We start from the raw sequence: 27,289 nt of genomic DNA, 5'->3' as shown, positions 1-27,289 counted from the left end.
GACGAGTAAATTTTGTATCATTCAATAGTAGGTAAATTCAGGAACCATGAACGGACCACAACAATTAAGCTCTGATTCATCTTTGTAAACATATTTCATCATTCAAAGGGCGTTTGAAGTACTACATAGGGTAATAAACCTGTTTGGATGAAGGATCTGATCGTTCGGATACCTTAAGGAGCATGCGGTCTCTACCTGATTTTCCATGTGTGTTTCAAAGAGTGATTATTTTCCTTTCTGCACCAGATGTCACCTGATAAATAGACAAGCAGTGGCTTACAAAGAGGTAGCGATGCTCATAACATTGATATTTGGCAACCCAGATAAAATCCACTTTGTGGCAATACCCAGAATGCAGTGATGTTAAAAGAGGTAGCAATGCTCATGACATTGATATTTGGCAACTAGGTAAAAGCCACATCATGGTAACATCCATCATATATCAAGCCTGACGAGACCACTATTCCACTTCATGTAATCATCTCAATGTAAACGCAAATAAAGATCTAAGATCTGTCCACTATACCAGATAGCACCAAATAAAGTGGCCACAAATACACAGGTTATCTGCACTCTCTTCTCAAAAAGGCAACGGTCTGAATCTGAAAATTCATTCCATCGGAGTATCATCAGCCACACATGGCGTACTGTTTTCACAAACCCCACAACGAGTATGGCAGAAAATGCACCAGTGACAACAGAAGCTCCAGTCTTCCAGAACATAAGACCAGCTTGGGAAGTTGTTGAAAAAATCCACTGTTCTGAATGAAACAGCCTGTCGAGTGTCATCAGATTAGATAAATCATTGACAAAGAGCAGCACTGGAGTCCACTCAAAAATGGATAGTCTGGGTACTTACAATATCCACATTTGCTTAACTAGCTTTAAGGTATGAACCTCTTCAGCTCTACAGTTTGGAAATAACTCCTCATCAATCTCTACTGTTTCCAATTTTCCAGGAGTATATTTACAGGGGTATGTCCCATTAACCTGCATAACAGGGATTCATCAGAAACTCGAAATGTTGAAGTCGAAATACAGGAAACCTTGCCGGTTATTCCTATTGTGACCTCACTCAAAAAATTGATGCCTTCTAGTTTGATTCAAGGGATACATGAGATGACTGCTTACTCATCCACACCTGGTACTTCCCCTTAACTGACCATACAGAACCAAATCCAGGCCTGCAGTAGGCTGGCAGCGCTTCTCGAGGGATCTCTATAGCTGCTTGATATGACAACCCTGATAGATAGGGCTTGAACTCCACCTACAAGCATGATCTTATATAATAGTCAACACACTAAAAATGCAATAATATCGATGCACCAGACACTACAGAAGTTCAAAAACTGCAACTTATGCAATAATAACTAAACTTAAATACTTTTATATTGTGAAGAAAATTGGACTAACAAAAAGGAAAAGAAATTGTCCAGACAAAAGGAGAATTCCTTCAGGAATCAATGATAGGAACTCACTAGAGTTTGTTTAACGTTGCAGAAAACAAGCTGCAAAAGACATGACTCACAATCTAAAAGAAGACGAACCCACAGCTCAACCTGTCATACGCCTCAATGTAGCCTAGAATAAGGCCTACAAAATGGTTTCAAAAACAATCTGCACTACCATATTAAATTGTGGAATTGCGATACAGATGCACAGCTTGTAGCCCCTTGAAAGAGGAAAACTACAGCAACTAACACATCCATGCAACAGGATAGTTTAAGACATGTGGAATGTGCCTTGAAATAACTGTAGTCTGCAGCAACTTTTATTTAAATGCTGTGTGTATCAAGTCCTCGAAGAGAAAACACATAAGTTAGACAGGACAGGAATGATATGCAACCCACAAATTCACAATATACTTGCCATATATTCTATTTGACAATAAAGAAGAGGACCAATTGGAACCAGAGATAGTCTCGAGAAAAATTTAGAGGTGCAGCAGTCCTGAAATTTTTGTTTGCCATTTGAAGTTAGCTTCACAATTGTTTCGATCAACAGCCATAACATCCTTTGCAATGGTGTCTGTTCCAAAAATAAGTGACATCGGGAAGTTTGCATGGACTGTGATTCTTTGAAAACTTTTAATCCACACCATCAGCTGAAACAGTATCTCCCCGCACCATATTAGGATCAATGTAAAGCTTATCATTAGCCATTCTTAACATCTTCAATGGCACAACTAGAGATCAGCTAGGTAGATGATAGTGAGCGTTTTTAGAAATGCCATTCATAAGACTCGGAAAGGTTGCACCACAAGAATCCTTGGCATATATCTAACAACCACAGATGATATGATGGGTGATGCAATAGCTGAAGATCAGAACGCGTCATTGACCATCTTCAATGAATTTCACCTCCCCTAACTTGGAATATTCATTCCCAAATCAATTTTAAAATCAAGAACCAGGTGAACCTTTAGGGAGTAATTTCTAGGGAAGGGGACTACACAGAAGAACCATGAACTACTTGGCATATGGATTAAAGAACCAATTTTGGAGAGTCTTTAATCCTGTCTCCTGTACATTACAAGACAAAAACGCTGCAAATCTACATAATATCAATTTTAAGAGAATGGAGAGTGACAGGCACAAAAATTATGTATGTTTTCCACATTAACAAGTAAAAGCTAAATTGAAGTTTCAGTCTGAAATTTGTTCAATCACCTTTCATAACAATGAAACTAGCCAAGATCTTGACTCTAATTTGTCCCATTTGTAAGCCATAACACCATAAGTCATGAGTTTGTCTAAATTAGTAGTTAAAGTTTAATGCTGCAAAGTCCTCCAGACATTCACCCCTCCCCCCTATGAAGTGGCATTTCCATTCTCGTGCATTTTAAAAAATCCTCTATCTGTTTCATTCCTGTTTCTGTCTGTGCTTCTGTATCTATGGCCAAAACAATCCTCATGAGGTGACACCTAGCCTCAGATGGGAGCTTTATACCTTAGAAAAGATTATAACCTAGCTTCATATATTCATGGTCTTTGCCCCTTGAGACTTACCCTTGACCCTTCAAAGTGATGATAACATCCAAAAGCACCAAATGGATGGACATCTCAACCTTGTTTACCGTGGCTTGGTCATCTTGACAGAAATAGAACTGCTACTGCAAACCTAGCCTCCTTTCAAAAGAAAAGGATTTACGATAAAAATATTACCTTGAAAACTGAAGCCCAATAATACTCAAAATAGCAACGAAATTTGGAATGCATATTCAAGGAATTGTGAGCATCTGAATGGACTTGTGGCAGGCATAACTTTGTTGCTCGTAGATCAATACCTATAACCACCCTGGGATCAGTCACATTCAAAACTGTCATCTCTGGCCCTTTTCTCTACACTTATCTAATTCAATACATTGCCAGCAGACTGACAAATGCAATACAAAAGACATATCAGGCAGTCTATGAAAGCAACCAAGCATCTCAATGTGTGCACATTTGATCACACAAAGATGCTACTAAGATAAAGTTCTATAACATCTGCAATCCATAAGGTATAAAAAGAAAACTTGTAGCAGTAAAAACACTGACAACTTCAAATCACTAGCCAATGCAACATAATTAAGGAAGTACCACCATGCAAGTAACAGAAACAAAGCAGCAGACCCAAACCAATTTGTGCTTTCAATCATAAGTTGTGCAATCTATTTCCCAATCGTAGTCTACATCGGCTGAAAGGAACCCATCACCAATCACTCCAAAAAGAAGGGTTTGTACCTCCATGAACTCCAAATCCCTCAAATTAACTGCTAAGATGGATCCGCTTGTCTAGTTAGAAGCCATACAACTATTAGAGTTAGGAATTCTAGGGTGTCTCTAGTAGTGAGCTGACTCAAAATCTAGATAACTGTTTAAGTATCCTAGTATTACATCCTTGAACCTCCTAGATGGGCACTCACGGCAATGGCCATTCACCAATGACCATTGACCATTTGGTCACTCAATCTGAAACATGTCCTGAAAGGTAGGACAATCAGTCTTGTAGTGTGTGCAAACCCTAGCCCTAGGGCAGTTAAGAAGCTCTATACATAGGACTCGTATCACACTTATCGTGTTCCTCCTATGTTCTAGTGCGAATGCTCCCTTATCTCATGGGCACTTTTTACCTTCAAGTTGGAGAAGGGTTTTTTCCCTGTGTGAACACCCATCAATGTATGTGGAACTTCCTTGGGATTGCACTTTCATTCATTCTCACATAGTGGATGTGGCCCTCTAGCACTCTCTTCTCTCTTGATGTTCACTTGTTCATTGTAAGTGTGTGAGTGTGTGTGAGTGTGTGTGAGTGTGCGTGTGCTGTTGAACCCTAACCTAACCGACCTTCCAGGCTCCAGCACTCTCTTCTCTCTTGTTGTTCACTTGTTCACTATGAGTGTGTGTGTGTGTGTGTGCGCGCATGCTGCTAAACCCTAACCTAACAGTGGTATCAAAGCCATACCTCTCAATCGCCGCCGCCTTCCTCGCGTGCTGCCATAGTTGCCATTGAGCCTTGAGCTTGGCTGCTCTCCCTCTTCTCTGTCTACGTGCAACCATTAATTCGAGCTCAACTGCCTACTGTGTTCCTTGTATTGCATGCCATCGTTCACCTCAATAGCATTCGCTTAGGCCTGCACTGACTGCCCAACTCTTGCTTGTCACTCCGCACACTGCGCTGACCCGAAACCTTCACATCAAACGAGGCATTGACCAATCCCCACCAAGTACAGCCACATCACTTCTAGCCGATAGCTCGGTCAACCAATGGCTATTTCTGTCTGCACTGTTTGCGCCTTGACCTAGATAGTCCTCCCAACAGTCAATTCACTGCACACACCGCCTTTGACGTGTCACCTCTGTCCAATAGTTTGGCACATCATGCCTACAGTCGTGAATCTGCCCATGTCCAACAGCCCGTCCACTCTTAAAGCACCAACAGTTGTGCCTCGTCATCGTCACTTAACAGTCTGCACAAATTTAACGTTTGACATCCCCAACAATCACCTATTTAATTATTATTGTTCCCCAAACCTTAAACAACATTAAACCACTTAAAATTGCTCCCGTTCACGCACAATGCCCTTGACAAGTACAAAATTTGGGGATTTTGCAACAAATCCCAATTTCTTCCAAAATTTTGAGGCTTTTGCCTATAAACCCTGAATCTCACAAACATTCTAGGAAATCTGTAGTCACTGCTCAGAAATTGCTTGGTCTTGGGCCAAAATTTGAAGCTTTTCACATTCGAGCTTTAATTTCATCAAATTTCACCGATTAAATTTAGGGGTTTTGAGAAATTTTCCCAAATTCATCGACATTGAGGCCAATTACACCTTCTACATTGACATTTGTGCACGTTGGAGCCCTTTCAACTACAATTTCTTCATTAGCACCATAAGTTTTTCAAAACATTGTGAGTTTTTGGTCTTTTCTTTACTTTATTTTTGTGCTACAACTGCATTTGTACTTGGGACAGCAACTGGTTATACTCGGAAAAAATAAAAAACCCCTCTTCATTAGCACCATAAATTTTTCAAAAAATTGTGAGTTTTTGGTCTTTTCTTTGCTTTATTTTTGTGCTACAACTGCATTTGTTCTTGGGACAGCAACTGGTTATACCCGGAAAAAATAAAAAACCCCAATAATTTCAACAAGAAATGGCCAAGCAAATGATTTGCTCAACATGTTTGGGGACTCAAACAAATTAGATGGCACTAATTATCCCATGTGGACATACATGATAAAGCATGTACTAGTTGCCAAGCAGCTTCAAGGTTATATATATGATTCAGAAGTTCGGTCTACATATCCTACACAAAATGTCACAAGTTCTTCCAGCTCATCCATATTCACCAATGGATATTCAACTCCAGCTCCTCCTCCCCTTCCATAGCAAATCAATTGAGATGGGACGGGCATGCTACCCAAGCTCATGCTTTGATTGCACTTTCGTGCAAGAGACAAGTTATCCCGCATATTCAATCATGCACAACAACCAAGGATGCTTAGGTTAAGCTTGCCTCACTGTATCAATTGCGCAATGAGGCTTGTGTAGCCTACTTGCATAAGCACCTTGAGATGGAGCACATGACAAAGGGTGATTCTGTGGATGCCTACATTACACACATCAAGGACATTACAGAGCAACTTGCTAACATTGAGAAATCATTCCCAATGCATCTCTTGCATTGGTATCACTATTGCTGCAAGAAGAGCAATCACAATTGAATCGCTTTGATATAAGTATGGATAACCAAGCATTTGAAGCCAGCCATCGTAACAAATGCAAGTCAAGAAAGCCCTCAAACTCCAAAGGAGAAGGCAAAATAGCTTCTTCTATATACTCCTCAAGCAACAAGGATGATGGTGCTAAGAAAAAGGGATGCAGTTTTTACAAAAAGAATGGGCATATAATTGAAGAATGCAAGAAGAGGATGGCAAATGAAAAGAAGAAACAATCGAGCACGAGTGTTGCTGAAAATTCAGCTAATGCAAAGGATGCAATGGCACATTTGGCAAACTTGGACATTGATCAATCTTATGTCTTTCTTGTGCGTTGTTCGTAAGATCCTTCTTCACATGAGCATGGTCTTTCAGTTGCTAAAAATTGCAGCACTTAGTAGTTTGAAAGTGGCGCTTCTAAGCACATAAAGCCCTTTTGTGATGTTTGTATCATATGCAAATGTATAAAAGGGGAATCGGTTATATGTGCAAACAATGCTTTGTATGCCATTCAAGACATTGGTCAAATTCCCATTATTACAGTGGATGGGAAAACTATCATGCTTAAGAAGGTCTTGTATGTGCCACGCATTCAAAAAAACTTGCTTTCAATTCAACCATTGCATGCGCTAGTTTTGTGGTCGAATTCCACATGGATCAATGCAATGTTTATGACTATAGTGATAGGGATTCACTCATTGTCACCGGTACCTTGTACAATAGACTTTATTAGCTTTTTTATTTATATAAGAGGGCAATATCGCAGGATGCATTACATGTTGATGCCGCCATTGTAGATGACACATGCTTAGTTTGGTCATCTTAATTATAGCAATTTGCTATGTCTAAGAAGAAAACTATGGTTCTTGATCTCCCTCTATTAAAAGCATCTACTCACAATGTATGTGAAAATTGTGCACTTGGCAAAATGCATGGTGCTTCATTTCCCAAGGGTGACACTATGCGTGCTAATCAAAAATTACACCCTGTGCATAGTGATATTTGTGGGCCTATGCTTGTCAAATCCATCGAAGGGTACTTGTATTTTGTTACTTTCATTAATGACATGACTCGTCATTGTTGGGCATATGCTTTGAAACACAAATCCAAAGTGTTTGCATGCTTTAAAACATTTTTGGCCTTGGCTGAAAATGGCGCTAGATACAAGTTGATTACACTCCGTTCCGATCGAGGGGGGAAATATATGTAATCAAATGTACTAATGTAACTTGTACATGTGAGGTGTAAGTTAATTATTTCATAGTGTGGGACCCAAAACCCGGAGATATTAGTCGGTGCCAAAGGTAAAAGTTGCAATAAATTATGGCTAACATATCATAGTACCCCGAAACAGCATCTTGAGGCTACCAAAACGGACCTGCCGTTTCAGACTAAAACGGAAACAGCAGACCCCGGCATTTCGGCATCCTGTGGTCCTCGGGGCACTCTCCTCCTCCTCCTCCTCCTGCACCTCCTCTTCTTCTTCTTCATCTTCTTCTTCGTCTTCCTCTCCTCCTCCTCCTCCTCCTCCTCCTCCTCCTCCTCCTCCTCCTTACCTTAAGGCTAATCATGGTGCCAGATAAATATTGGAGACACGTCACTCCAATCAAGGGATAAGAGGGCTCTGGTGGATCAAAGAAGTGGCAATGCAACTATTGTGGATTGGAGAAATCGGGGAGCATAACACGTGTGAAAGACCACTTGGCATGCATTCCCAACAAAGACATCGTGCCTTGTTGTCCAGACTACAGTTGTCAGTTATTCATTGATTTATTACTCAATAGTTACTAGAGTCTAGAGACTAGTACACAGTGCTCAGTGCTCACTGGACTTTGGAGTTTTAATCGATTATTCACATGACATAGTTACATTATCATTGTATCTTGATTTCACTTATTATGCATCTTGATTCTTTTTCCATTGTTCTTGATATCAGTCTCCACTGTTCTTGATGTCAGTCTTCATTGCTCTTTAGATCATGGATAATTTATGAGTCATAAATTATAATTCATTTGTTGCCTTAAGTTTTGAAATTTGAGTCTTAATTGTTTTAAGCTGTCTTAAGTTTCAACCATTAAGTCTTGACTCTTCAATCTTTACTCGTGAGTCATGACATGTGTAATGAATCATGATTTCAATCATATGACATGCACTCAAAAGTTTTGTATAAAATTTGGGTACATGTTGTTGTAGGCATTGATATATTTACATACCCACATAATACTGTATTTATTTTAGTGTACAATCCAAAACGCCGTTTTCCCGTTTTCAAAATTTCGTTGAAACTCCAATTTTTTCCGTTTCCGTTTCCCCTGTTTCCGAAACTCCCCCATATATGTAACAAATACTAATCCAGTGTCAAATTTTGGCCTATACCAATATATTGGCCACTAATGTTACTAGTGACATTAAAGACTAGGCAATTAATTAATTAATTAATGTTGATTTAAGGACTAATGCTCAGGGATACTTGGAAGATAAATTGGCTTAGCCAATTTAATTATTGACCGATGTGATAATTTTTCTACATACTAGAATATTTATTAAATTAATTTTCAAAATTAAACATTCTAAAAATTACTTTAATAAGCTGAATAATGTTGAAAAAATGAAATTAAAAGGCTACCACTTGGCAAAACTTGCCCATGCAAGTGTAAAAAACGTTTTTGGGGGCTAGTGGAAGTCTATTCCAACCATTGTGAGAGAGGAGGAGACTGTTAGAAAGCAATGAGATGCTACTAATGTGATTTGCAACCACAAGAAACCAATCCGGTAACAAGTGATAGCAATCTGGGGCTCTCCAAGTATAGGTGATTACAGTCCAAGATCCTTTTGGTGCAAGTGACAACATACAAGAGGGGACATTAGCCTTTCTGGTGGTCCTAAGTTGTAGATGACAGCTTCCATGCTTGTTTAAGCAGGGCAACAATAGTTTTTCAGCCTTTCTCGCAATGAAACTCTAAAATTTCTCTCTATCATATTCTCTCTCATCCCACAGCTATCTCTCAAGTTATCTCAAGAAAATCCAGTCATTTGAGTCATCAAAGGTGGAGATATTGAAAAAACTCTGCTGTAAATCTTAATTTACAGCAAAAATTAAGGTTTGACAGCCACCTTGCGATGCATGCTCAAAAATGAGGGCCTAGGACTTAAGTTCCAACAGTTAAAATTAAACCATTTCAAGGAGATTCAAGAGGCCAGCCAACCCATATCAAATTTGGGATTGAATTTGACTTTCAAGGAGCGAGGTAAAGGTCAATCCCCAAGCAAACCAAGGGGCAAATTGGTTTGAAGGCTTGTTGGTCAATTTTGACAATAATAGGCACTTGGATTAGCGGAGAAGATCAGAGGATCTCAATTGTACTCCATCGATTTGCAATAGAAGTTAAAGAAATACCGCAAGGGCCATCAATGGGCCAACCTAATGTCCAATGTCCAAGATTAAGTGGTAACATTTACATTTTCATTTTATATGAATTTTATGCTTACTATAATTGTTAATTAATCAGGTCATTACTAACCGCTTCGAGAAGAAAAGCTGGTTTTACAACCACCTACTTCCTATTACTATTACATGACATAATAACATGCAAAAAACCACAAGAAGCTCATGGAACTATAATGAGGCTTCTCCCATGTATACTCACTACAGCTTCGCATGTATGTTTGTGTTATGGATATGTGCGTATCTTTGTATTATGGGAAAGACACAAATTGAAGAAACCATGTTACCAAAATAAAAAAAGAGCTTAATGATTTGATTAAAACGAACTCTAATTTTGATAACCCTAGCTCTTGGCACAATGGCCATTGCACCGATAGTGAAGGATTTTATATCGGGCATACGATGGATAAGTGTACAAGCTATGTGATACCAAGATAGGTAAAAGAAACAGGGTACGTTGTGAAAGTTTCATTAGATAAAAGGTTGCACCTTAGAATTAGGTTACATTGAAAGTTTTGCCCAATAAGCAACTCACTTAGGATACTTAAACTATTAAGCAAGCCCTAAGCTTAAGCTTGATCCAATAAGCAACTTACTTCTTATTAATCATCAAGTCATTAATTACCCATTAATCAAGATTCAAAAACGTGATCCAATTAGCGAGCACCTTGTTATCCATTTAAAAAGTTGATATTGGCTATTTGGCACTCTATTTCTCTCTTTCTCTCTCACTTTTGGAGCAGCCCAAGTTTGTGGAGTTGTAGCAACAAAAACAATAAGAGGTGAATGTTTTCTAGCCATCTCAAGGTGCTAGACAGCCAAAAATCAATCTCATTCTTCTCCTTTCACTCTCTCTCTCAAGTTCTACAACCTTTGTTTCACAGCAAATCAGAATTAGGGCTTTTTGGGTGTAGAATTGCTTACTAAAGACAATCCAACCAAAACCCACAATTTGCCTCTTGTTTAGGACCGCGACTCACCAAATCCTTGAAGATTCAAGATAGACATTAGGGCAACCATATTCAGACATGCAAGTCTAATTTTCCAACCAATGAAAGCATTAAATTCAACATTCAATCTTAGGGAAAATGTATGTGAGAGATTTGAGTTTATGGGCAGTAGGTTTACAAGTCTAAATCACTTCAATTTGACAGTGAATTGAGGGTGCACTTGTTAGGGCTTGTTGAGCTAAGAAATGCATTCTATGGTGATTAGCCACTTAAACAGCCCCAAAACGAGCTTAATTTAATAAAAACCCTAAAACAAAAAGCGGTTCAAAAGAGTTCAATGAAACCCTAATTTGGGAGGATCCATCGTCATCTATAAATAGACATGCATTGCACCCATTCAGCAGTCTCAATCCCATCTATTAGGTTTCTCACCCTTGACTGCAAATTTCAACCATCAATCCACACACGTGGATATGCAGCCCCAACAACTGTTGCCACACCTTCCTCTATATCTAGCGCTCCTCCATAAGCCGAAACCGGTCTTCCTTCCGTGGATGGGTGGTAATTCCCTAATTACAACTTAGTTACAACAGTAACATTTATTACAAAATTGAGAAATGCAAATTAACTTACAATCTTGGACAATGGACATCCAGCTGGCCCCAAAATTGGTGCCCCTTTCAGTATTTATTTAACTTAATCGAAGAAGAAGTTGATATACAATGAAATTTTCCCAATCCCTTTCGATATTCCAACTCCACTTTTGCTGTCCAAATAACCAACAAGTCTTCAATTTGATTTGCCCCTTGATTCAGGCAATCAATTGGCCTTCACCCAATTTGATGGAGATGGAAAATGCCCCAAATTCATTGATTTGCTAGTCCTTCCACTTAAATTTGACCAAAAATAGTTTCAGCCCTGTTGTATCCAAGTCTTGGCGCTTCCAATATCTAGCACGCTTCCCAAGGCTTCTGCTAAACCCTAGCTTCTCTTGCAGATTAGGGTTTAAAGCAAAGAAATCTGAGATTTCTCAATCTTTGGTGATCTCAATGCTGTAATCTTCAGAGCAAGGCTATAGAAAGACTGGGAGATCAGAGAGAATGCTGAGGAGAGAGAAAATTCAAACTTTCTTCTCGAAGAACTGAAGAAAATCTGTCATTTACTGCTGCTGCCCTGTCTCAACAGCTTGTAGATGCAAAGAACTGAAGAAAATCAATCATTTACTTATGTTGCCTTGTCTCAACAGCCTGTAGATGTTGTCACCTACTGTTGATTTGTCTTCTCCTACCCCTAGCTGCCTCAAAAGGTCCTCCAATGACTACAAATCAGGCCAACAGCATCTCTTCCCTCTCTCTTGCAAGTTGAATACACTAAAATGCCTGTCTCCAATCTCTAAAGCCGTTTTTCAATCTTGAATGGGTATTTTTTACAAGTGGCATCCTTCCCAAATGGTTTTTCTAACATTATCCATAATTAAATATTAATTTTCAATCTTTACATACTGAAAATTAAGCTAATAACTATTTTGGTGCCCTAAAAAATAATATGACTCACTAATAATTAAATTGGCTAGGCAACTTCCATTCCCGACTATCTCTGCGTCATCTTTGACCATCAGATTGGTATTAGGTACCATTAAACACTTCTCTAGTGTCACCAACTAACACTTATGACCAAATGAATGACTTGGGATAACAACTGGCACCAGATACCACCAAGTACCTATGCGGCATAACTTATAGCAACTTTTGCCTTTGACATCCTCTGATTTTCTCGGGTCACATGCTCATAAATTTACTCTAACCCTAGTTGTATCTCACATGTGCAACATTTACTTAACCATGTGATTAAAAATTAATCCACATGTTAAGTGAGGTTTCAAAAATAAAGGTCCTCATGACATGAGCATTGGCAATAAGTTTTTAACCCTCCTCTACATGCAATTGAAGCTGCCTAACATTAGCAACTATATCTACAACTTGCATTTGGTGTTTTCACAAAAGGCAACAGTTCCTACATTAGGTGATAGCATCCTATTACATCCGTCAATAGAGAGCTCACAATGCCACAGCCAATGTCGAGTTGATGTAGGGTTTTTTTTCCTAAGTTTCACTCTCAATTACAGTACTTTCCTCTCGCATCGAAAAGTTGCAGTCATCTCATCAACCACTATGCGGCCAAACATTATACTCAGCATATAAATATCGACTTTGAGCTTCAAGAGTTTTCCATTAAGAAAGGGGATGATTTGAAAGTCAAGTTGGCCGAAAATCGGCGGTTACTAGCCAAGTTTGCCACTATTGACTCTCAAAAGTCAAACGATAATCAAGTCATGTTCTTCTTGAACAAGTTACCCGACAAATACTTCCATTTTATCTAGCCAATTATCTCACTTCCTAGATTGCCGACCTTCTACGAGTTTGAGTGCCACTTCTTGCATTACACGAGGCCGCATGATCAAGTCCACAAGAAGTCCTCCACTCACATCTATTCAGAGGTGCAAGGGTTAGTTGCCTCTTCTTCGGGAGCGTAAACCATCAATGGCAAAAACTCGCAAGATGTGAAGGCAAGTCAAAACAAGGGTGACACCTCTTCCTCCAACAGAGACAAAGAAACAAGACCCCTTTGGCAATAAATTCCTAAGAAAATAGGTTTTGCACACACTGTCAAAGGTCACACCATGTGGATGAGGAGTGTCGTACAAAGACCCAAGGTCTTCCTCCTACAAAACCACAGCAAACTACTATAACTACACAGTCTAGTGGGGCTACGCCTCCCGCTGTTGTCCCATCTGCTCCTTCAACCCCCACAGTTGCTCGGCATGTGACACACGAAAAACCTCAATGACCATCCTTCTCTACTCTTGAGGGATTGACTAATTGGTCTACTAGCATCGATCCCATTGCATTTTATGCATCCACATCACATTTACCTTCTTTTAGGACTACCTTAACACCTCATTAAGCTTTTCACTAGCAACTACCTACTAGTGGGTATACGCAATGGTAGCCACCTATTAGGTTTTTCTCATTGTCACACTCTTAGGACTTTAGGCTATAGAGTCAAGCCCATAGAAGTCAACTTTTTCCTTTCATTTTTAAGTCTTCCACTACATTTACACACACACACATTTGCATTCTTGCACTTTTTCATTCACTTAATTTCTCTATTTCGATTTTATTTTTAGAGCATCTCACTACTGACCTTTGTGATTGCAAATCTTGCTCTCTTTTGTAGAATTTCTTTTCAATGCAGTGCTAACATGCAAGTTTGCCTAGTCCTACCTGGGCTAGAGACATGAGATGCACATCGTTCCCTTCATGGTTTTATCTTCCTAGGAGTTTTGCTCTTCTACTAGCATGAAGGCTTCCCCTCCCTCAGCGGATCGTATAGTATCTCTCTTGATGGCATTATGGCAGGGACTTCTACCACGCTCTTTCAATCGCGATGCTTCTTCTCATCATGATTCTCAGCACCACACGAAGACCGATATTTGACTCCTCTTCCTCCTTCGGCGTCGCCATTCCAAGTTCAGAGGGACTTCCTATTCTTCTTGGTATTCTATAGGTTTCGGCACTTGTCTCTTCGAGATCAGCCTTCCCCCCCTTGTTGTACCTTCACACTTTGTATTGCATGATTTCATCTTCTTTGTACTAGGACGCTTGGACAAGTGAACAATTTCACAATGAGGGACACTATCCAAGTGACACCTGTTGCATGAGCATTTCACAACATGTAGCAGACTCATTAAGCAAAGCACCACTAGATGGATCCTAAGTTGTTTCCACCGGCGGTTTATCCACCTTCATAGTCTTGGTAGGCCACTTAGCAGTCACTGTGCACCCTTTGTCCGATGCCCTGGCTGCTTTGGGATGGGACGCCTTGGGCAAAATGGGTTTTAATGAAAACCCTAAAACGGAGAGTGATTCGAGAGAGTTCAATGAACCCTAATTTGGGAGGGTCCATCCTCATCTATAAATAGATGAGTTGCCCCCATTTAGTCTCAATCCTATCTATGCAAGTCTCTCACCCTTGAGTGTAGATTTCAGCTATCAGTCCACACACGTAGTTATCCATCCCTAGTGACTACTGCCACACCTTCCTCTACATCTAGTGCTCCTCCATTAGCATTGGCAACAAGCTTCTGAACCTCCTCTATGTGTGATTGGAGCTGCCTAACATTGGCAACTGCATCTACATCTTGTGTTTGGTGTTTTCATACTAGGCGACAATTCTTACATCAAATAACAGCATTCTCCATCTTAGGCCACAACTGCCAATCCTCTTCCACACCTGTCCTGCTTGTATTTGGTGCTCCAGGCCCTATTGACACTTGCATTTATTGCATCCTCTTCATCCTACACTCCAACTGGTGATCACAAACTTGGAATCCATCTCCGATGAGCGTCACTCTTTGACACACCGCTCTGCCCTTGGGCACACTATATACTCTTACATTCATTTACAGCATCCATTCACTTCAAAGTTGTGTTCTTTCCATCCCTTCTTCTGCTTGGTTTGAGTTTCTATATTTGAGTTTTGAGTTTTTCATTTAGGGTTTGAGTTTTGCTTTCTGTCTGTGTTTGTCTCATTGTGCTTCTATCGTGGTCGTACACTTTGTGTTTCCTCGGTGCAAACCCTAGTAGTGCCTCCATAGTCTTCTTCACAAAGCTAAGCTCTAAGAGGACGTCGCTCTCTAACACACTGCTCTCCCTTTGGGTACACTGTATACTCTTACATTCATTTACAGCATTCATTTACTTCAGAGTTGTGTTCTTTTTAATCTTTTTTTTGTTTGTGTTTGAGTTTCTATGTTTGTGTTTTGAGTTTTGCATTTAGGATTTGAGTTTTACTTTTTGTGTCTGTGTTTGTCTCATTGTGCTTCTGTCATGGTCGTACACTCTGTGTTTCCTCATTGCAAACCCTAGCGGTGCCTCCAAAGTCTTCTTCACAGGGCTAAGCTCTAAGATTATTGGACAATAATGGGTTGAGGCTTCATTCAACGGATTGGATCAATCCAAGACTAAGATTCATGCAAATTCCTCATTGATTGTAATCTGGCAGCAGTAAGAGTCTAGAGACTACGGGTGCATTTTTCAATGTCATGTTGGTCAACGTTGGAGTGATTGCAACTCTATATTCTTGACGACACAATAGTTTGAATGTGTAATTGAGACAAATTCAAAGCTCATTGATATAGGTAGGTAAGAGCAACTAAGGACATAGGGATTGGAGTGAATCTAGTCCATTGAATGACCAGACACGCAAGGAATCATTAGCAAAAAGAGTGCTAGCCTGTGACAACCGTGTTGACCAAGTGGGCGGTGTCAAAATGTGTGACGATGCAAAGAGACAGTAGAGTTTGCGGGGAGAAATAGAGCGTATACAACAAACACTGAGAGAAGAAAAACTCAAAAACACAAGAACGCTGTGATGATACACTAAATCATGCTATGAGAATAAAAGTTGATACAACAGAGCCAAAGCTCAGAAGATGACTACATTGTCTTGTCTGAAGCAAGCGGCAGCACCTATGGAAATCTATACAATGAATGGAGCTAAACACAATCCTCCGGGCAATGGGCTATCGAAGTAATCACTAAAAGGCGCAAGACATCTTTCATGGGGATAAACTGCAATTCTCTAATGCAATCAGAGACAAGTTGTCTCTGTAACTAGTACGATACGGTATGATATGTAGTCGTACAATTTAATATGAAAAAATAGGCACTTTTTGGCCACTCTCCTTCAAGCCTACAACTTTCTTTTTTTTCCTTTCTTTCTTTCTTATTTCTCTCTCCCCCAAGCCTCTCTCTCTCTCTCTCTCTCTCTCTCAACCTTCTCCCTCCCTCTCTAGCCTCTCCCTCTCTCTCAACATTCTCTCAAGCCCACACTTCTCTTATTTGTATGATCATTTATGGATGATGTATCCACTCCCATCTATGCAGTTGTAAGTTGTAGGTAGCCGTAGCACATGTTATGCATGCAGCATCAGGTTTTGGCATATTACCCTCAAGCATTCATCTTATATACTCTAATAGCATTGCTATTTAGACTTGAAACATCTATTCTATTATCTTTAGTCCAAAAAAACCAAGTTTTTTTGTTCATACTCATATCATATTGTACCTTATAAAATCTTAAGGTACCATTCAATACTATATTTTATCATACCATACCATATTGTACCTTCATACCTAACAACTATGGTTGGAGATGAGGAGGATGATCACTAGCTATCAAGGGAGAAAACTGCAACCCTCTGATGCCAAGGACTGGCTTGGGCAACAATACACAAATTCCAAATGTGAGTGAGCTGCCAAACGCAAATGATGATAGCCTAGAAGCTGACGCTAGGAGAAATAGGATGACGCCAAATGATGAAGAAGTCACCAGGCTGCAAAATGCAAATGCCTAAGGAGATAAGCTGCAAACGCAAAGCAAGAACAACCCAAATGCTAATGACTAATGCCAAGGATGGTCACCAGGTACAAAGATGCTAACACCAAACGAGAGGAGTGACATCAAGCAAGGGAGAGACCTCCAACCTAGTAAACGCAAATCCAAAATGACGCCTAATGAAGAAGAAGCTCACACCAATGTAGCAAATGCTGACGCCAGGCTAGAAAAGCTCCAAACGCAAGACCTGAGTGATGGTATAGGGCGCTTGAAGGAGAAGAGAAAGGGTGACCATGAACTAGGATGCCCTCCAATAGGGGTATGGGCAGTAGTGAAGAGAAGAGGGAAGAGTGTGGGAGTGACGGAGGAAGAGGGATAAAGAATAACTAAAGTGGTGTGTGTTCACAATGAATGAAGTGATTGTCTATTTATAGGCATAAGTGTATAGGGTGGCACACCACTGTGTGGGCGCCCATTGAAGACCAAAATGTAGACACCAAACCTTTTTGGGGCTATCAGTGCGAAACCCTAAATGAAGTGTGTAAACTAAAGAAGTAGTTTCTCAACATGCGAGTGTTCATGCACAAGCTCATCTTCATTATTAAAGAAATAATATAAGGGGGACTCACCTCAAGGGCCAACCATCTATTGTGCAAGAGCGCTCTAGGTCTCATGTTCTGTATCATTTATTTTCTTTGTTAAATTGAGTAGTGTGTGCAATAAGTTTATGTTCACTACCCTATAGATCAAATTTATAAGCCAATTTCAAACTATCCAAAAGAGAGTGCTTCTACTCTACATGACCATACTTATATTAATGAAAGAAAATGGATTGCTAAGAATAGAGATGCATGGGAAGCTTTTCCTAAAAATAGAGATATGCTCGCTTTGCACATAGTTAAGGGCTATTCATACTGGAGGATGCTTAAAACTTTTAAAAGCTAAAGATCAATTTCTAAATTCCAAAGCTATGATAATATTCTAGATCATACTTATCCTAACTAATGCAACTCTCTTCCAAGTCAAATATTCTAAAATAATATGACCTCACAACATGCCTCGAGGATGGGAAAGCAAATGACCTCACTTGCTACTTAGAAACAAATCTGAACTTTTTCTCAACTTGCATTGAAATGATGAGTCTATTGGCAATTACTATTAAAACAACTATAAATATTCAAACAAATAATAAGAAGTAAACAAGTTCATTCTTTCAAATGGTTAATTATACAACGTGATAAAGAAAATTGTAAACCATGTAACTTTACAAAAGTTATAAAGCACAAAATAGATAGGTTTTTATCTTTTCTACATGATTGTATTGACTTGCTCTTAGATATGTCTAGAAACAATTGAATTGTCAACAAAGCTCTTTGGTGGAAACAAAATCCACAGTTATATGCACTACCATAGTCCAATTAATCCAAATAAATAGACCAAGAATACTCCTATGGTGTCTTTACTACAAAGTGTGCACACGTAGATGCCACAATGAATTAGCATAGATCAGCTAGAAGTGAAAATCATCCACATGCATGTTAATCAACATAAACAACCAAAAAGGACATGTGTCCCCACCAACTTTTTGCATAAGGGACAATCATCAAGGCCATCATCCCCTTGAGAACTTACCCCAATATAAGGAGGAGAACCCTCTAACTAATAAATGCCTCGCACATGCCAATACACACCACAAGGGCTAACAAATACACTTCATGCAGGCTAACAAATGACTCTTGGCAACATAACCCTAGAGGGAGAGCCTAAGGACAATCAGCCTATGGATCATTATGTGGGGGTTCTAAAACCAACTTTCCTTCTTGGCAAGGGTGGTAGATGAGCTGATTTACTACAAATTACAACAAGTAATAAAATGCACAAAACAAAAAATACACATAATAATCTTGGACAGCCAACACTCGATTGGCCCCAACAACTAGTATCCCCTACCATTTTGTATTGCCAAAAGGTTGAAGGACGCCAAGAAATGGACTGATGTCCTTCAATCTTCAATACAATGGTAGTCAAAAATGACTAGCAACTCTTGGATTTAATTTGCCCCTTGATTATCCTACAATCCGAGCATCATTAGGTCTTCAACCTCTCACATGCAGACCACAATAAATGTAGAATGGGCTCAACCCTTAAATCAGCTGCAAATTCTTTGTCTTCAGCTGGTACACTGAGTGTGGGGTCTTTAGTAATCGGGCATAGATCCCATGGTAGTTGGGAAAACCTAATTGTCGTTGTACATTATGGTTTCAGCTTATCTTCAATTGCTCTTTAACTGAAGCTGGAAATGGCTGAGATTTGCTAAGGAAGTAGACGAGAGAGAAAGCTAAGGAGAGAAATTTCTGATTTGTCACACGAAGTGGGCTGAATTTGCTGCCACCACCCTCAGACTGCTCCTAATGCTGTTGCCTGATGCCAATGGGGGCCAAAATGCTGTTGATAGCTTCTGGACACCCCCTGAATGCCATCGCCTGCTGTAGATCTCCCTCTTGTAGCTGTTGCTTGGTCTCGGACTGCTCCCTGGTGGCTGGGAATGACTCTTCTCAGTTGGCACCTGCTATCTATAGCCTCTCTCTTGTCTCTTCAGCCTCCTCAATCTTCAAAATGGCTACAATCAGCCTCAACCAACCCCAACAGCCGCCTCTCAGCCTTGCAAGTTGCATGGGTAAGTTTGTCACTCCTAAATGTAACTTCCAGTATTATTTAATTAATTTTCATAATTCCATTTCTAAAAACTAATTAATTATCCTTTGTCCCTACCCAATAATTGGCTGGTGCCAATTCACATTTAATGTGTTAGTGACCATGGAACATTTAGCCTTCCCAAACATTAATTGGCTTGGACTAGCATTAATAAATCAATTAATGCCCAATCCCCAATGTCACCTCACTAGACATTTTAATGGCCCAATTAATAGCCTAGACCCAAATTGGCACCAACCTTTACCTCTACTTCACATGTGCACAACTTAATAATGCCAAAACTACGCATTAAAAATACATGTCCCCGTGGCAAGTGCCAAGGGGGAAGAGGAGATGTGTGGAGGTGTGTGCCATTATCAGCCCTCAACTTGTCTCCATTTCTTTTATGTATCCTTGCATGAAATTTTAACTAATTGTCATATTCAGCTTCAAATATGTATTCTTTTCATGTTATAGAATGTTAAACCTCAAAAATAAGTAAATATCATAATTATCAAGCAAACAATTAATGCCAATCTAAGGGTCAATAACTACTTAAGGATACTTGGGAGACAAAATGGCCTAGCCAATTTAATTATTGGCTTATTAAATTATCTTTTTAGGCACTAAAATAATTATTAATTTAATTTTCAAAATTAACATTCTGAAAATTAATTTTATAAGCTAGATAATGCTGAAAATGGAATTAGAACCCTGCCACTTGGCAAAACTTGCCCATGCAAGTGGAAAAAACGTTTTTGGGGCTAATGGAAATCAATTCCAACCATGGTGAGAGAGGAGGAGGCTGTTGGAGAGGAAGGAGAGGTGGTTGAACTATTCTACAGCATTGGAGACCTGCCCAAAAGCTAGAACTAACTATTTGAAGGCCTATAACAATAGGTGAGCAATTTGAGAGTTGTTTAGGCCAAACAACATCCTATTCAGGGTATTCCATGAGTGGAGACAACTTTCATGGCTGTCTAGAAAGGGTAGCATCTGATTTATTCCACTATCTCACGATGAAAGTTTGAATTTTCTCTCTCTTCAGTATTCTCTTTCATCCTCTAGCCATCTCTCAAGTTATCTCCGCAAAATCCAACCATTTGAGTCATCAATTTTGGTTCATCTCTACTGCAAACTCTAATTTATAGCAAAAATTAGGGTTTTGACAACTGCCTCAAGACAATGCTCAAAATTGAAGGCCTAGACTTGAATTCCAACAACTAAAATAGAAGAATTTTAGGGAGATTCAAGAGGCCAACCAGCCAATTTCAATTTGGGCTAAATTTGTCTCGCAAGGAGCAAAGTGAAGACCGATTCCCCAAGCAAACCAAGGGGCAAATTGGTTTGAAGACTTGCCGGTCATTAATGACAGCAAGTAGCACTTGAATTAGTAGAGAAGATCGGTGAATCTCACTTGTGCTCCATCCATTTCCAATGAAAGGCAAAGGAATACCAAAAGGGGCACCAATCTTAGGGACAACAAGTTGTCCATCATCTACAATTTAAGAATTATACATTTCAATTTATGTGAATTAATTACTTATCATAATTACTATTGAATTAGGTTGTTACCACCCTATCCGAGAAGGTTGGTTTCAAGAAGCCCTAGCAGCTGCCTTTTTATAGTCAAAGGGGGGTACCTTGGTTTCAAGAAGCCCTAGCAACTGCCTTTTCAGAGTCAAAGGGGGGTACCCTTGTTTTGGGCAAGTTATTCAGGAGCCATGTCATCCAAAATCAATGTGGAGTTCCATGCAATTATGGACTAGAAGGTCCCCATCTTACCAACTCCTCCGTAGGATCAAAAGCTAGATAGGGAGAACTACTACATTTGGCAGGTGGTGTAGATGCGGACTTTGAATCCAAGAAAGTCTATTTCCATGCACGAGCATGTGAACAAGCTTCGAAAAATACAAATGAAGGTTCAAAATGCTAGCAAGCCGATATCTGATGAAAATATTGAGATTACTCTAGTATCACAATTGCATTCTACTCCTGATTACTTCAAAAAGAATGGAGACTTAAATGAGAGGACTTGGGTCCTACGGTCTTTGAGGCTCTTACAAGTCAAGCTTCCCAAAAGAAGAGGAAGCAAATGCAAAAGAAGAAAGAAAAGGAGTCTACTTGCCATGTCTGTGGTGAGACAAGCCATTGGAAGAAAGATTATCCAGATAAGGATAAGAAGGATATCAAGGAGGAAAAGAAGACTAAAGGACTCGGAAGCGGTGGTTGCTTCTTCATTAGCAACGCTTCTACATTTGGAGTTTATTGAGGCTTCTTCGCAAGATCCATTTGATGCAACATTGATGCCCCACAGTCTCATGAGTGGATTGTGGATTGTGGACAGTGGTGCTTCCAGCCACATGACAACTCGTCCAAATGGTGTTGCCCATATGCATCCAATGCATGGGCATATTCTGATTGGTAATAATTATTTAGTTTCTATATAGGGTAAGGGTGATATGCAACAGACTCCAAAAGGCATAGTGGTTCTCATACTTTGGAGGTTCTTTGCGTTCCAAGCTTGGGATATCATCTCAATTTGATGGGGAAGATTTGTGCACTTGGCCTCACGGTTGAGTTTCACAAGGATTCCTTTCAAGTTCTTGATGGAAAGACGAGAAGGGTACTTTGCCAGGGATACAAGGAGAATGATGTTTATAAGATACAGAGTTCCTCAATCCTTACTTCTCTTCTACTTATATCTCAATCTCGGTCCAAGCTATGGCATGCTCAATACAGCCACCTCAACTACAAGTACCTTCGAAAGACAGCTCATGAACAGCTTATGTGTGGATTGCCTGATGTCAAGGTTAGTCATCCATCGTGTGTCTCTTGCAGCCATGGTAAATAGCATAGAGATATGATTCCCAGCAAGGCTTTGAGAAGGGCAACAGGAACCCTTGGAGTCTCTACAAATTTGTGTGGATCAATAAGGACAGAGTTGCTCAAGGGGAGTCTTTATTTTATGTTGATTGTGGATTATTACATCAAGATGACATGGGTATATTTTCTCCGCACTAAAGTCCGAAGCTTTCTCATGTTTTAAGGATTGGCTCATCTCTAAGGAAAACCATTCGTGCAAGAAGCTTAAGACAATGAGATCCAACGAAGGCGGAGAGTTTGTCTCTAATGACTTGTTTCTTGGCTTTGTGTAAATTGAAGGATTCATCAAGTGTATACTAGCATGAACACTCCTCAAGAGAACTGTATTTTAGAGCAGAATAATAGAAGTGTGATTGAGATAGCTCAAACTAAGATGGAGCATTGGCAAACACCTCAACGTCTTTGGGCTAGAGCAATGGCCACCACACTTCATATTCCAAATCAGTCACCTACATTTGTTGTTACAAGTATGACTCCTTTTGAGACATATTTCAGGCTAAAGCCAAATGTTTCCTATTTCAAGGTGTTTGGATATAATGCCTATATTCACATTCCAAGAAAGCAAAGGGATAAGTTTGAGCCAGCTTTCAAGAAATAGGTATTTGTTGGCTATAGCTCTCAGTCACAAGAGTATAGGATATATAATCCTCTCACGAGATGTCTACACGAGTCTAGATATACGGTTCATGGAATTTCCACCTTCAGAGGGGGGTAAGGAGCATCCTGTTCTTGGAGATCCAAGTGATAGTTGGGCACCAAAGCCTATGCCTCTTGAGGCTCCACTACAAATGAGGAGCTTGCTTCTCCATTGGCTTCCCCACTGATGGATGTTTCAAAGACTTTAGGAGAGACAAAGTGCTGAGGAAAATATTAGCCTCCTTGTTGGGCCCGTGATACGCTCCGTGATGCAGAGATTAAGGGGCTTCCCAAGGAGTGACAACCGCAGAATGGCCCACAGTGCTCTCACAGGAACCAAGCACATTCCACCAAGCTTGTTTATACTAACTATGGTTGATGACCCTAGCCATGCTAGATAGGAATTGCAATTTGATCGTTAGTGAAGGCCACAAAACCAGAGTTGGAGTCTATTGAACAAAATGACACTTAGTATCTAGTGCCTCGGCTTGCTCCTCATAAGGTGATTGGAGTCGAGTGGATCTTTAACACCAAGTAGGGCACACTCAACAAGCACAAGGCACAATTAGTTGCCAAGGGTTTTGCACAAGGGCCAGGTGTTGATTTCCATGATATAGTTGCACTCATAGCTCCTATGGCCACATTTCAAAAATTTAAGCTTCTTGCTAGCCATAGGAGATGATTGATCTACTAATTGGATGTCAAGTCCATATTCTTAAACGACGACTTAAAGGAAGAGATCTATGTAGAGCACTATGGTATACAAGTTAAGGATAGCCCTTTATGGCCTCAAATAGACTCCTTGTGCTTGGAATGAGAAGATAAACTCATTCCTTCGAAACAAGTTGGGGTATTAGAGATCTACATCTAATCCAAATTTCTACATCCACGCATCCACTAGATGGCATAGAAGTTTGCAAAGACGAATTTGGAACTTCTTCATTTTTTCCTAGGTCATGAGAAATGACAAATTAAGAGAGAAATCTCTCTTAGAAGTGGTATGCGTAGAAGCTCGACTACTTATGAGATAAAACAGTGTCAAACCATTTCTACTCCCATAGATTCGAATTGGAAGGCTATGGCTCATGCACATTCACCACTGGCAGATGCTTCCTCTACGACAAACACTTGGTTGGGTCATTGATTATGGCTCTTGAATACTCAAATTGATTTATTCTTTCCAATTGGTTTGCTTGTAAGATTTATGAGTGAGCCTAAGAAGGTTCATTGGCAAGCTACATTGAGGATATTGCAATTCCTGAGGGGGATCACCCAACCTTGACCTATTTTATCCAACAAGTGCAAATGGTTCAGCTTTGGTGTTACAAGGTTGGACAGACTTGGCTAGAGATGTTGATCACATGTGTGGTCAATGACGGGTTATTGCTTCATTTAGGGTATAGGTGCTATCCCATGGAGTAGCAAAAGGCTGTCCAAAGCTGCCCTATCATCAACAAAGGTTAAGTATTGAGCAAATTATACTACCACTTGTGAGACTATTTGGCTTAGGAGGTTGTTGGAGAAGCTTGGATATTCCTGGCCAAGAGCTACTACACTTCTCTGTAATATTGAGAGCTGCATAGCTTTGGCATAGAATCCCATTTTTCATGCTAGGACGAAACACATAGAGATACAATATCACTACATTCATGAGAAGCTCTTAGGCAGGACCATAGATGTGGAGTATTGTAAGACAAAGGATAATGTGGTAAATTTGTTCACCAATGCACTTCCTCAGGCCTTTCTTCATAAGCATTCCAAATCCCTAAGCCTTATGCCATGTCTAGGATCTACGAGACAATGTTAGAGATTTGGTCATCCCCAAGATGAGCACGGGCCGTGTTAGGACAGTTTAGGGCAGATTTTCCCAGTTTGGAGTAGATTTTGACAGTCTTTGTGCAGTTGCCAGCATTTATTACTCAGTTTGGACAAACCGAGCAGGGTGGACAGGTGCCACATGGCAGCCAAGCAGCGATTGCAGCAGTTTTTTATTATTTTACTATTATTTTTATCAGTTTATTGCAGTCAGCCATTTTTCAGCCTGGCCAACCTACTGCATTTTATTATTTTATTTTGGGCTATTTACAGCCAGCCTGCCTGGGGTCTCACACATTTAGCTTTCGGTTTTCTGCAGGTGAGAGAGAGAGAGAGAGAGAGAGCTCTGGCTGGTGATACTCCAACAACCCGCTGTATAGATTCTTCTTCAGTCTTCAGCATTCTCTCTCTCTCTCTCTCTCTCTCTCTCTCTCTCTCTCTCTCTCTCTCTCTCTCTCTCTCATTCACGTAATTTCTTTCAGTCTGGTCACATGCTTCCACAATCGCTGTGCCATGACAGAAGTCACAGTTGTGCATAACTCTTTGAATTTCTAACCAGACAACAGGGTCACCCAAACTTCCTCTTTACTTCTACATGTAGCAAAAACCTGCTTTTTGCCACTTTTGCTAGTGACATGACAAATAACTTCAGCCTCAAAGGCCCCATCCTCTTGTCAAATGGAGAGACAGTTGAGGAACTCGAGGAAACCAAGTATTTTCGTTGCCACAGTCTTATGTAGAAACAAGCTAGTCTAGAACAGAATAGAGAAGACAAAAAAGGTAGTCATTGTTGAAGAGATGTGTGCCTAGGTCACCAGTGCCCATATAGCACTAGACTTCTCCCAGCAATATACTATAGCATTGTTGCAGTCAACTCTAATATGCCCAAGAAGAGAGCTCATCTTCTCTAGATGTTTGTAGATGTGATACCCCTCTTCGAAATTAGTCCACCACAGTGCACAATACCAAAGATAACAAACTGACTGCAAATTAGAAAGAACGCCTACTTAAACAAGCAAGACTAAATGCATTACATGAAAAAATGAAGACGTACAAAATCAACAGCTAGAATAGGACTTCACGGCAACAAATACACAACAGCTGGAAGAAGCAAAACCTGACTAGGTGCTATATTTAAGATAGTTTTGAGCTGATACAAGTATTGACACGACAATATTATGTATGCAGTGAAGCAGGTTGTGTGGAAGATCAAAGGGCTGAGATTTCAGCTTATATTTACCTGAAGACAGGATGCGGCAATCTGTAAAAACTTGAGATGCTCTAGGAGCAGGTGCGTGTGCAATCATAACTGTTACTATTCCAAATATAAGCCCAATTACTGTAGATGCCACAAGTATCAGTGCACAAGCAAACAACCAGCGAAAAAAGTGGATTCCTGCAGGGCGATCCTGCTTGCACTCTCCCATGGCATACCAGAAAGGAACTCCAAGCATGAAGAGAGCAACAGGCAATCCAAAAAAGACGACAGCCTCTTCCATTTTGGGATCTGCAATAGCATGGGTGCTGACATCACCCTTCCATCTGCAACTAAATTAGGCAGATGAGAAGGCTATCATACCAGAGCCTGTAAACAACCACAAGAGTTCTGATCTTCCTGTGCACTGACCTATTATCTGAGGGCCTGTAAACAAGCACGGCAGTTCTGATCTTCCATTGCACTGTCCTCTTGAAGGCCGCGTTCTTCGCAAAAGACAAGGTAGGATGACACTTGTAGCACTTACAGCAGGTCCTCCTGCATCTCTTCCACAACAGCTAATGGAAGATAGCACTTGTAGAAGGTTCGCCTACATCTTCTTCACAAGAGATCAGGGCGTATAACAACCGCTATTCTGCAGGATAGTAGACTAAACGTCTTCTTCACGATTCCTGTGCAATGAATTCAAAGGTACTGTCCTCTGAGGCTCACCTTGTCTCCTTTGGCAGCAGTCTTCATTAGGACAAGAGCCGCAGCCTATGCGAGACCTGAGAGAATCCCATGTCAGCTCGATCCTACTTGAACCCACTTCGTGCAGGCCTGATGTCTGGTGCATGGATCGAGCTTTCTTGCTGGGAAGTGATGGATGTTGCACTACGTATGACAAACAGAGAGAGTGTCTCTATGGACTCTTCTCGTCATCATCGGCTTCCCAATTAGTATTGGATGGATGGTTATGCAAAAACAAAGGAGCTCTGTTACCCTTACCTTTGCAAAGTGTAAGTGTTCAATATCACGAGCTTTTGCTGAGAGACACCACATATAG

General features: G+C 40.2%; 1 protein-coding gene across 4 annotated transcripts; it reads right to left on the bottom strand.

The window, feature by feature from the left end:
- Nucleotides 1-27,289, bottom strand: LOC148039839 (exopolysaccharide production negative regulator). 4 transcript variants are annotated; one of them, XM_087694468.1, is made up of 7 exons: nt 26,656-27,289; nt 26,269-26,570; nt 3,165-3,286; nt 1,142-1,267; nt 860-990; nt 690-775; nt 1-602 (listed from the first exon to the last, which is right to left on the bottom strand). In XM_087694468.1, the coding sequence occupies exons 2-7, from the start codon at nt 26,525-26,527 to the stop codon at nt 484-486; spliced, it is 843 nt and encodes a 280-aa protein (XP_087550594.1). In that variant the 5' UTR covers nt 26,528-26,570; nt 26,656-27,289; the 3' UTR covers nt 1-483. The 4 variants fall into 4 exon arrangements, with proteins under 4 accessions (XP_087550594.1, XP_087550583.1, XP_087550576.1 ...); XM_087694457.1 differs by having other exon boundaries at nt 1-775; nt 26,656-26,878; nt 26,956-27,284; XM_087694450.1 differs by having other exon boundaries at nt 1-775; nt 26,269-26,576; nt 26,656-27,285.

Source organism: Lygodium microphyllum, chromosome 2, assembly GCF_053477565.2.
Source record: "Lygodium microphyllum isolate KBCC chromosome 2, Lygodium_microphyllum_v1.1.10, whole genome shotgun sequence".
NCBI lineage: Eukaryota > Viridiplantae > Streptophyta > Polypodiopsida > Schizaeales > Lygodiaceae > Lygodium > Lygodium microphyllum.
The sequence above is the reverse complement of the archived record's forward strand: the minus strand, read 5'-3'. Positions and strand labels throughout refer to the sequence as shown.

Bases quoted from the DNA above. Each gene is read 5' to 3' on its own strand.
- LOC148039839 (XM_087694450.1), bottom strand. From the start codon at position 26,527: ATGGAAGAGGCTGTCGTCTTTTTTGGATTGCCTGTTGCTCTCTTCATG. The intron at 1,268-3,164 runs GTAATATTTTTA...TCATGCTTGTAG, and splicing joins ATTGGGCTTCAGTTTTCAAG to GTGGAGTTCAAGCCCTATCT. The intron at 776-859 runs GTAAGTACCCAG...GACACTCGACAG, and splicing joins GTTAAGCAAATGTGGATATT to GCTGTTTCATTCAGAACAGT.